The 12,431-nt window shown below is 37.5% G+C and overlaps 1 protein-coding gene across 1 annotated transcript; it reads right to left on the bottom strand.

Annotated features, from left to right (window-relative positions):
* Positions 1-73: 73 nt before the first annotated feature.
* LOC111779989 (zinc finger CCCH domain-containing protein ZFN-like) lies at positions 74-6,124 on the bottom strand. The gene is made up of 8 exons (XM_023660215.2): positions 5,531-6,124; positions 3,323-3,480; positions 2,836-2,898; positions 1,937-2,056; positions 1,539-1,826; positions 1,201-1,245; positions 945-1,109; positions 74-811 (listed from the first exon to the last, which is right to left on the bottom strand). Exons 1-8 carry the CDS (start codon positions 5,622-5,624, stop codon positions 512-514), a joined length of 1,233 nt encoding a protein of 410 aa, XP_023515983.2. The 5' UTR covers positions 5,625-6,124; the 3' UTR covers positions 74-511.
* Between the last annotated feature and the right edge of the window lie 6,307 nt (positions 6,125-12,431).

Here is a 12,431-nt window from a genome sequence, read left to right as displayed (position 1 = left end):
CAACAAAACATAGAAACAAACCACAGGAAGTTCATCCACAAGCTCTGTGCTGTAAGAAACACATTTGAAAGCATGAAGAACAAGATTATTGATTGATTGAAGAGCCAAAGAGGCCATCAAAATTTGGGGAGAAATAGCAAAGCGTTTCTTTACAAGAATTTAAACTCCCAAAGCCCAAAGAGAAAGCAGTTCATGATGAATTGTTGTTTTTACCAAAGATGAACAAAAAACCCGACATAATCTGCAGATCCTTTTATACAACAATGCAGAAACATAAAATAAAATTTAAAAAAAGAAAAAAAAAAGTAAAACTCAGAGGAATTAATCTCTGCTGCCATCTGAAACATGCGTTTTCAGACATAAAAAACAGGATCAACTTTACATGAACCCTCCCTCCTGTACATCTTTTTTCCTTCCTGCAAGGCAAGGCATAATGAATTTACAAATACCTCTTCTTCTTCTTCTTCTTTTTATCTTCCAAAAGATTGTAAAAGGAGTAAAAAGGCGGTGTTCAGCCTTCTGTGTCGATATTTTCGTCGTCAGATGGCATCTCTCGCGTCTCCGAGATTGATAGTCGTCTCGGTTTTGCAGATCCTGCTTCGACTAGCCCTTCAGATGACAAGTTCAGTGCAGTTGATCCTGAAGACGTCCCAAACAAATGCTGAACTGGGGCGTTGGCTGATGCTGCTGCTGCTGCTGCTGCTGCTGCTGAGAGATTGTATGTGAAGATTCCCATAGGGTGATCGAACTTGCAGCTTGGACCGAACTTACAGATCCCGTAACGAGAATAGAAGATGCACAAAGGTTCTCCCTGTTCGTGTTAATATTAGTTAGAACATACTTGAATTGAATCAAACCAGGAAAAGGGTCTCTAATCTACAGATCCACATATCGCCGCGTAAATTAGAACATCAAAGTTAGCTATTTCATCACGACTAACTCACCGGACGTAACGGCAGGCCTATAGGACTCAAGACACAATCTGGGGCAGGAAGTACTCTTTCTCTGGGATGATGAAATCGACAAACGGCACCGAACTTGCAATCTCCAGTCTTCATATAAAACTGACATTCAGGCTGGCCAGGTCTCTCAGGGAATACATTCTCCCTCTGCAATGTCAAAAAACCCAAATAGGACGGTTAGAACGTATCGGAGAAGAGACTGCTACAGATCCTGCATTAACTCAGTCACTCGTCCTACCGTTTGTTGTGGACTTTCTGAAGATGAAACCGATCCGAGCTGATCCTGTAAAAATCACCATCTTATGTTACTTAAGGGTAAAACGAAGCGATAGACTGAACATTTATCCACTAGAGGGTGTAGCAGCCACCATTGAACCTTCTTCGAAACGTAATTGGCAGAAGACAAAGGAAAAAAACCCCCCCGAAAGCTGCTGAACGTATACACACACATATAACATATATATTTTTGAGTTCAACAATTGCGAGGAGGAGATCGAACCATCGACTTTCAAGTAAACAAACATAACAATATATACACCAGACTTATGCCAAACATGGGTAAGGAATAAGACTTACATTGAATGCATTCCAACCTGGAACAGAAAGAACTCCCTGAGGTAATATTAAAGATGCATAACTGGAAGGGCCTTCCCATCGTGGACTAGGAATGAACGACGCCCTCGACCAATTTGTACTTCCTCCTGGATATGATTGCTGACCAGGAGTTGGCGATTGTACGGTTGGATAAATAGGAGAACCGCGCAGTGAGACCATCATATTAGTCGGTTGAGGATGGTGGAATTTACATGTATTTCCGAACTTACATTGTCCAGTTCTTATATAATAAGCACATTCAGGTTCACTCTGCACAATTGGAAGTGAGGAGGAGAGGATGAACAATGAATATTTTTAGCATAAAAGCATAGGTAGCTCGACAATCGAAGATCTTTAAAAGGGAGAAGTTGTATCCTAACCGGGCGAAGTGGATAGCCAATAATATTTAAGGCAACTCTTCCAGCAATCCCAGCCTTGTCTCTAGGATGATGAAACTTGCACGTAGCCCCGAACTTGCAAGTTCCTGTCTTCAGGTAGTACTGGATTACGTGCAAATGAAAACGTCATTATCATAGTAAAAAATAAAGGAAACGTTCTATACTTCGACCGTTTAGAGCCCATTTAAGTTCTTATAAAGCTAAGCATCCACAAAAGTCAAGAGTCAATCAAGACCCAGCGAAACAATATAATATCCAAGACCTTGTTATTCTAAACCAAACCGAACCATAAAAAATAATATTCCTGATATACATATGAGATAAATAAGTACATCCCATTAGCTAATGAACTGATTATATTCTTCGACCAAGTAATTATCGAATGGAAATACTCTCGGCTGTCTCTCGGAGGAAGTTCTAAGGTGCTTTAACCGGTATTAGCTTGCTATGTTATGTGAACGATCACATCATTCTCGTCATTGATCTCCTTAACTTTGTACACCATAAAATTACAAGAAACCATCTAGAGGTAAACAAGATCACCTAAATTCTCTTTTCTTCGTCCCGTCGAAGTATGTAATCATCATATTAACTTGAACATGTTATAGTTTACTCATCGACGTAGCTAGGAGCTTAATGATGACGTGCAGGTTTTCCTTTCCGTGTTTTCTTTTAAAAGGACATTTCATTTATACAGTACAAAGGTTGCAAAAGAAGTCCCCAAAACTTGAAAAAACAACAGAAACCTATCGTATTACGAAGTCACACAAACGACCTGAATCCAAACCAAAACCGAAACCTCTGAAACCAAATGTTGATATGCAGATTTATAATGAATAAAATGTCGCATGATGTAATACGTTAATTAAAAAAGTACGTGCCTGGCATTCTGGTTGTCCAATTCTTTCCGGGAACTCCCCCTTCATTCTTGCAGTGGCAATAGCCTGAACGTAAAGTGTAGTAAATCACGGATGACTCCATCACAAGATGAATTGTAAATTTTCAAGAACGACTCTCAAATACTGTAGATGAATAATCTGTTATTTTTAGTTCAGCACATAATCGAGTTAAAAAAAAAGGTCGGTGTGTGCAAGGACAAACCTGTTGTGCGAATAAAATGATTTCAAATCTTTAGCTTCAGGCTTATACAGTGTGAGGTGAATGAATGAACGGAGAGACGAGTAGGTTCATCGAGTTAAGGTTACAAACAAGTTTTACCACTTTTAATTTCCTACTCATAGCTCTATCCACTAAGTATAAACAACTTTAGGGAAGCTCCAAAGCCGTTCAGTTCGTTCAGTTAGCATGTTTAGAACATAAAATGACGATAAATTAAGAAACTAAAAGATTCACATTTCGGCTTATTACCAGCTCCCTATTAGGTGGATGATTAAATCTACATGTAGCTCCAAATCTGCATAGGCCAGTTCTGATGTAATAAGAACAGTCTGGCTCTCCGGGTCGCACGGGATAAGATCCAGATCCCATTATTTCACCTGATCCTAAGTTCATTTGCCACAGTGCATCTGGTATGACATTAGATAAGTAAGTCTCCCATTATAAAGAAGAAAAATATATTGAAGACACAAAACTTGATACCTATACTATTCTAAATATATGAAGCTCACGTACGAACAAAAACTAAAATATAGTTAGATATGCTCGAATATATGGTTCGGGGAAGCAATGGAGAAAATTCACAATTCAAAGTGGAATTGAAAATGATGAATAGATAGAAGTTTGCGGTGCGTGAACGGAATAAATGCATAGAACGCCCAAGAATAGAATAGTAATATGAGTACCATTGCATCCTTGAGGCAATGGTACAAAGTAATATACAAAACCATTTTTACAATGCCTAAAAAGACTTCCCGCCTTCCCCTAGCTAATACGCTTCCTTAGTCAGAACACAGTCCATTTTGATTATGATCGGAGAGAAGAACGCACAAAAGAATGTTAAAAAAAGCTTCAACATAGCTGATAGGAAACACACAACACTAAAAGAGCCTTTTTTTTTTTGTTCTTCGAAGTAAAGCACTTCGATAAGTCACGTTATGATCCTCCGAAATTCATTTCTTGATTCCATAACTATAGTTAATTCTTAATTCCTTATCACTTAGAACCAGGTTGAGAAGGTGATTAACTAGTTCTTTGCATAAGGTCTAGTTCCTTGGGCACTGGATGGGCGACAACATGAGTTGGTTGGAACAAGAGAAGGTGCATGCAAGTCGTGATGGACTGGGAGACATCACGCAAGGTGCAGAAACTACAATTCTTCCTCGGATTAGTATATATTATACTATAGGCAGTTCATTGAGGGCTTCTCACGTGATCAATCGAAAGGGCTTAAGCTTTCTATTATATCAATAAAGGGAGAATGAGAGGTGTGTGCAAAGTTTTCTTTCTTTCTCCCTCTCAATCGCTTCAATGCCTATAATTTGAGAGATAACCGGAAAGCTTTCTCTTGAGATGTGACACAAATAATGACTCTCTTTTGGATTACCTTGTGAAAGAGAGAACGGATCAAGTACAAACTTCTCAGCGATGGACGAAAAGGAAGAACAGTATTCAAGGATACAACCACCCAAAGGGAAATAGATTAAAACGTCCAACAACAAAGACGAAAATACAAGAGTCTGAACGAAAAACTAAAATGACGACCCATTAAGACCAAACCAAACAGCAAAAAGCTAAACCAAAAATAGATAAAACCTCTTCAAATGCTTTATCATTTAGAACATCTTAAGCTGTCTCATAATGCAACCGAATTGGGACCTTTGTCGATGAACCCATTAAACGAATACAACTTTTTCAATCAAGGACTTTTACTTGCACTTTTTTGAAACGAAACTTAAAAGATGCATTACACGAAAGACAACTTAGAGGCCGGGGAAGAGGGCTCTCCCTCCCAACAAGAACTACTTACAAAAACACCTTCCAATCTAGAAGGATCATTGTTTTTTTGTTTTGTTTTGTTTTGTTTTCTTGTGATTCTCGATTACATTCATTATAAAATGAACCTCATAACTTCAAGGGAGCATCTCAACTTTCCAAGTCTAGAATCCAAAAGTTTTGCCATAAAAAGCAGAAGAGGCTGGAAGCAGCTGAGTATAAGATGGATCAACCACTTTCTATTCCACAGAAATTTTGTAAACATTACAAACGTATAATGGGTAAAGATTTACGAAACAACATTTTATATGGATCATACCATCATCAGAGCAACCATCGTGCCTCCAATGGAGATTGAGACAAAGATATGAACCGGAAATGTATCAGGAATTTAATTAAATCTCTTCCTCGGGATCATTCGAGACCAAAAAAACAACAACCACGAACAAAAATCCAGCAAAACAGAGGCATACACCACAGATCGAAACGAAAACTCGATGCAAGACATGGGCAAAGCAGAGGATTAACGTACAAAACAATCAGATAAGAGTATGTGCACATCGAAATGGATGACTCAAACACATCACAAAAACCCAGATAAGCAAACAACAAAAAGACAGAGAGTAAGAAGAAATTGCAATCTGCAAAAGGGAAAAGGGGGAAAAAGAAACGAATAAACGATACCGAAATTAGCAAGAGAACCTTCGCGCAAGGATGGTGTGAGAGCAGAGGAGTGTCCCTCCGTCACAGACATCGGAATTCCAGAATCGTACTCCATCGCAGAGGAACATGGTCCTGAAATCACCGCCTCATCGCCGGCGAAGAACTCATCCCATCAAAACCCACCACCCAAATCCCCATTTCCACCACAACCCACCACCACCAGAGCACCAATTTCGACAAAAATCAAAAACCCACCATCCAATTTCCTTCCCAAAACCAAAAAAAGGGGGGGAAACAGAGAATCGAAACGAAAAGTTATGTATATGGGGATTGATTGACGATTTCAGTAAGTGGGTTTTTTTAGAGAGAGAGAGGGAGAGAGAAAGAAAGGAAAGGGCGTTGTCTTCTCCTCTCCACACAAAAAAACTAAAAAGAGAGAGAATAGAGTAACGAAACCAACCAAAACATCCGTCCCTCCATTGTTGCTGACGATCTTTAGAGACGAAAAACGGACGACGAAGATTTGAAGACTCTCGCGATTAGGAGATTTAGATTTAACTCTCGCTTTGGTTACGCCACGTTCATCAGATTCCTGCTAACATTTTAGCCTTTTTCTTTTTCAGTGGTGGTAGTGCAATGAGAAGTGAATCAGTAACAACAAAGTGGGTGGATCACCCAAGCGTCTGCCTCTCACGCGACTCCTTGCGCGTGGTCTAAACCCTTCACCCTCACCTTCGGACCGCTTCTTCCAACAGTTATACCATTTTTCAGCTTCCTTCTTTATTATATTAATTCTCCAATTATTTCTTTTTACTCTATTTATTTATTTATTTATTTATATAAATAATTCTCAATTAATATGATACGATGTAACACGACGTAAAGAAGTAGGCATAAAATAAAGTTAAATAAGCAAGAAAAATTGGTTTAAAATGCATATCATTATTCCAGTATCGAGTATCGAGTATCGAGTATCTATTCAGTGTATCACGTCAACCTTCGAGTAAAAAGGTTACCCGCAAAGACTTTTTAGATACAATGGTAATGTAACGCCCGAGATCCACCGCTAGTAGATATTGTCCTTCTTGGGCTTCCCCTCAAAGCTTTAAAACGCGTCTGCAAGAGGAAGGTTTCCACATCCTTATAAATGGTGGTTTGTTCTCCTCCCCTATCAATGTGTGACATCACAAAAAACGTTACCCAATGGTAAAGTTTCATCAGTGTTACTATAGGTTAAAATGTCATTATTTTATAATACCATGTCGTATAATTATTGATGTCGTGTTAAAGTTTTTGTAAATATAAACTAAACGATCACATTTTCTAGTAGGACGATTACACTGTGTATTTTGGGTAATTAACCATTAGGGTTCCTCGATTATGTTTCATTAGATATATAAAAGATCGTATATCTGACTTAAACAGGGAAGTGTCTTACGGAGTATTTTTAATACTCACCCTATTTTTTAAAATGATTTTCAAATAAGGAAAGTTTGTGGCACGAGAGTAACGAGTGGGGGTAAAAAAGTCGGCTCTAACGGCAACTTTGAAATTTTTGTATTTTTCTTAATCAAGACGTTTCCAGTTTTAGTAATTTAATTGATTAAATTGTATTGTGGTGTCAAACTGATAATGTGTTATATATATATATATATATATATATATTTTGATTTGATGGGGATTATTTATTATTATTAATATTAATGTCTAATTCATTGCATTGATTAAATAAATTATTTGTTTTAATGGGTTTTTTTTTTTTTTTTGTTTGATGCTTTGCTTTGTTATAATAAAATAGTATATGAAGCCCAACTATGCAAAAAAGTGAGATTATAAAAAGGGGAAAATGACGTGATTTTAAAACGCGTTTATTAAGGATCTCACAATCCACCTCTCTCGAGGGCCTGATGTCCTCGTTGTTGGCTCTGTCCCCTCTTCAGGGCTTAATGTCCTCGTTGGCATACTGCTCGTATTTGGCTCTGATACCATTTGTAACAGCTCAAACTCACTGTTAGTAAACATTGTATGTTTTGACCCCATTACGTATCGTTGTCAGTCTTATGGTTTTAAAACGCGTCTACTAGGGATCTCACAATTCACCCCTGTTGAGGGCTTAACGTTATCGTTGGCACACTGCCTGGTGTTTGGCTCTGATACCATTTGTAACAGCTCAAACTCACTGTTAGTAGACATTGTCTGTTTTGACCCATTACGTATCGTTGTCAGTCTTATGGTTTTAAAACGCGTCTACTAGGGATCTCACAATTCACCCCTGTTGAGGGCCTAATGTCCTCGCTAGCACACTACCTAGTGTTTGGCTCTGATACCATTTGTAATAGCTCAAACTCACTGTTAGTAGACATTGTCTGCTTTGACCCCATTACGTATCGTTGTTAGTCTTATGGTTTTAAAACACGTCTACTAGGGATCTCATAATCTACCCCATTGGGAGCCAGCGTCGTTGTTGTCACACTGTCCAACTGTTTGGCTCGAAAAAAATGATTTTAACCTAAAGTTAAATATAGTTAAGTTGGTAGCACAAGGATCTTGACGTTGACGAGAGGTCTTAATCATCGAAAAAGTTGCTAGGACCTCCCTAGCACTACTACCTATTCTAGTGGTTGGTGGGATCCTTATATCATATATAATTTTCATTTAGATTACCGAATAGAATCATGCTATATTGAGTTAATTACTTTACTGGGTAAACGAATATTCACGTTCTTAGTATCGTAGTTCATTGGCACGATGTCTGATGTCATTTACCGAGAGATGAACTCGAATTTTTTACCTCTTAATCGAGGGTAAATGTCTGAACGTTTAGTTAATTTATTTTCCAAATTCAATTAACTCTCTTACCATATTAGAAAACTAGCGTGATTTACACGAAAATTCTTCCCGTTCATGCCAGAATTTCAGGGTCCGGATGAAACTAACTTAGACCACACGAAAAGAATCTGTAACCCACAGATTAGAAAATCGTGTAACCATACGCGAATAATTGGTGCAATAAAAAAAACGTGAACAAGTCTAAAATAGGAAACTATAAAGTAAAAGAGAGAGAGAGAAGTTTTCGACACGTACCAAACTCGCTTTCAATATCATGTTTCGTGACCTGGAACTTTGAATTTTTTCTTAGCTTTTAAGCGTATCCTCTAGCTTTTGACTAATCAAACCGAAATTGCATCAAAGTGAAAAATCGAAATAGAAGCCAAAAGCCCACAATTCTTTCAAATGTTCGGGCCGAAGCCCTAATTGTAAGTCTAGACATTGGTTCAATTTTCCAATTTTCCCTCGTATTTCAATGTAGCATCGAGACGCTACGAACAAAAGGTTAGCATTGAAGAGTGTCGGGTTGCAGACGTATGTGTAGAATTCGTAGTACGAGCGTATTATATATTTAGTCTAATCTTTATTTATATTTTTCCTCTTCTTCAAATTGAAATTGATAATTAAAAAAAAATATATATATATATATATATATATATATATATATATATATATATATATATATATATATATATATATATTCTTAGTTTCAATTGACATGGACCCATTTGCATTTAATTTGTGGATAATTGGGCCCGGCCCATTTGTGGATAATTGGGCCTAGCCCATTTATGGGTAATTGGGCCTGGCCCATTTGTTATTGGGCTGGATCTCGGGTAATTTTCTTGGGCTAGCTAAAATAAAATGGATTAAATATTACATTTTTTTTTTTTTGTAGTAAGAACTTGTAATTACCAAAATGCCCTCCACTTCTCATCAATTGACAATCAATTAAGAAAAGAAACATATTTGGAAATTTAAAAATGATCTCATTCATTCAAAATCTACCCCTAAATTTCCAATCCGCCATTCATAGGGTTCGTCGCGTTTCGATTTCACCGTGCAGTGATATTCTCACTCGCCCAATTTCATCAGGCCATCTCGTCAATTCTCGTCTTCGATCATCACATAGTAGCTCACTTTCTTCGCCCCTGACTATTTCGTTACAGATCGATGAAGTGCACTTCTATTTTAATCTTGGCTCAATTTCGTTTTTGTTATGGTTGGTTTCATTCGATCCTTTTCGTTTCCAATTTCACTATCATAGAGCTATTCCCATGTGTCACGGTTAGATACAATACCACTATCTACTATTGCACTGTTGTCTATGGTGGAGTTTCTTCGAAGAAGTAATCACTACTGCATAACATTTGGTACAAGGGTGTCACCACTTTTGTCATAGGTACCGTAAGAGTGGTCATGTCGCTTGAGGTTGCACATAAATGGCCAACGGGAGATTGCCCTAGAGTAGGTGCTCTAAAGTCTAACACGTATATTGCATTCAAGTTTAGCACACGATTTGTTCTGAAGTCTCACACGTATATTGCATTTCGATTCGTATTGTCTTAAGCTCAATATGCCTGGATCGGTATTATCTTTTACCGAAGTGTGTTAAAGATATTCAATCTCCCACCCCGAGAAGGGTTTAGATTCTTTGAACAAGACATTGCTTGGGAGACACTACTTTCCAAGTTAGAGTCCAAATTAAGTAAAGAGACAAGGGGTAACCTTAAAAAAAGGAAAATGGAACACCAAAGCTACAAGGTTATGAAATGGACTTGTTTCATAAGAAAGGGTAAGTGAGAACTCCCATGTTTACAAGACTAGGACTCCGTTCGGACGAGAATTCGGTTAAACAAGGAATGAAACAAAGAGTAGAGAAAAAAAATTTCGTGTTAGCTACATGAGGTCGAGAACGAGGGTTATATTTCTTGTCCTCATCTTCGGTACATCAACGTAACTAATTTATTCGCAATATTGAAATTTGAGTTTTTTAGAAATTATGTTGAATATTATAGTTGATAGCTGACAAAATTGGTTAACAGTGGACTTGGGCTGTTACAGTGGTATTAGAGCTAGTCACCGGGTGGTGTGCCAGCGAGGACGCTAAGTCTCCGAGAAGTGTGGATTGTGCATGGAAAATGAGAATATTTGCTAAAATCATAAAGTAAACCCATTATTTCTTCTCTCCCTCTCTTTCTCTTTTGAACGTGAACAACGACGACGAGACGTAAAATGGAGAGATTTGTTCTTCTTCCTTTCTCGGATGCATCTCCGAGTCGAGTGTGGCTGTGGGCATTCATCACAATGCAAGACCCGAGCCCGAGCCCGAGTCCATCTCTTCTCCTAGATCAAATCTCTCTCTTTTTTCTCTTTCTTTGTTCGTGTTCGAAATTTTCTTAGCGAGTAACAACAAACATGGAATGAAATTCGATTCATATTTACGACAAATCGAGCTTTGTTTTCCGTTCGAACTTACGTAGTTTTTGTTTTGTTTTTGGAAGAACGTGAAAAAGAGGAAGACGAGGAAGAGGAAGTTGGTCGGAAAACCCCATTAGAGAAAAGCTTGAAGAACTCTCAAAGCTTCGAAAATAAGAATCGAAATATAAAATTTTACCAAAATGAAGCTCTCGTTCTCACCCGAGCAAAGAAAAAGCCGATGAACATAAAATGAAAACCCTAATCCATTTGAAAAAATAACTCTCCATGTTGTTTTTAATGCTTGTTTGATGATTGTGTTCATATGGGTTTATATTTATGTATAATATAATGTTTCTACAACACATTTAAGATAATATAGTTCATGCACGATTGTTGTTCGAGAATGTTGGACCAGTTTTACGACAATTTAATTAGACGAGAAAATTTAGATCATACATCTTGATCAAAATTCTAGAACTGGGTAATCATACGTTCGGGTCGTTATTATAGGTTGTATTAGAATAATCTATTTTTGCAAATTCATGGGCCAGAAGGGAAAGTATACTTAATTTATAGTATTCCAAACAAGGCTGTACACGGGTTAGGTTAAGGCTAGGTTGAACATCCGAGCAACCCGAATAGAGTTCACAACCCAACCGATCCCCTAATTTCTAGTTGGGTTTTTTGGGTTGTTTTTTTTTTTTTTCTAATTATTTAAAAAAAGTATACTGATCCACGATACATATTATATTAATAACTAAAATCTCGTAGAGTTCAAATATCAAACATTCACAAGTCATATCGCATCACTAATCGGTTACAAATGTTAAATATTCTTAATCTTTTAAAAGTAGGGTAAGGTTGGGTTGAGTTGTACCCATATTTTCACGTTGGTCAAGTTGACCCGACCAAAAAAGGTCAAACCCAAATCAAGTTTTCAAATTTTCAAAAATTCAGCTCTAACCGAGACTGGAAAAAAAAAATCGAACCTAACCCAACTTTTATGGTTTGTGTTGAATAGTTTGAGTTGGTTAGATTATCGGGTCATATGAACGCTCATGCCTGCCTATATCGATAGCACACGTGCATGCTTACCATAAACCGACTCAAAAGAAAACAAGACAAATAATGTCTAAAGGAGCTCAATTAGTCATTTGTCACTAACTTAAGTAATAAGACAAAGATTAGACCCCTCGTGGGTGCTTGGAAGCAGCCCATGACTAGTTGACCAAAAACTAAGCCACTTCTTTTGACCGTTCTTTAGGACTTTTCTTACCTTTTATGGTCCAAAAGGTTCCATCCACGTCGGATACGACCGAGCGTGGTACTTAGTTAGACGACCAAGTCATTAATTAAGGGTATATATGTCCTAAATTATATGCTCCGAGCTTTAGCCTCACATTATTAAACTTATCGGGAAAAAAAACTGTAAAGATATAATGTGAGATCCCACGTTAGTTGGAGAGAAGAACGAAGAATTCCTTATAAGGGTGTGAAAATCTCTCACTAGCAGACGTGTTTTAAAACTTTGAGAGGAAGCTCGGAAGGAAAAATTCAAAAAGGATTATATCTACTAGCGGTGGGTTTGGGCTGTTACATATGACCTAGTTGGTCTCAATTTTTTTTACGTTGTACACACAAAAATTTACGTCGAAAACTTTTAAAATTCTTT

This window comes from Cucurbita pepo, chromosome 18 (assembly GCF_057944985.1).
Source record: "Cucurbita pepo subsp. pepo isolate OVF chromosome 18, ASM5794498v1, whole genome shotgun sequence".
In the NCBI taxonomy this organism is placed as follows: domain Eukaryota; kingdom Viridiplantae; phylum Streptophyta; class Magnoliopsida; order Cucurbitales; family Cucurbitaceae; genus Cucurbita; species Cucurbita pepo.
Note: the sequence above shows the minus strand (reverse complement) of the source record. Positions and strands in the feature narration are given on the sequence as shown.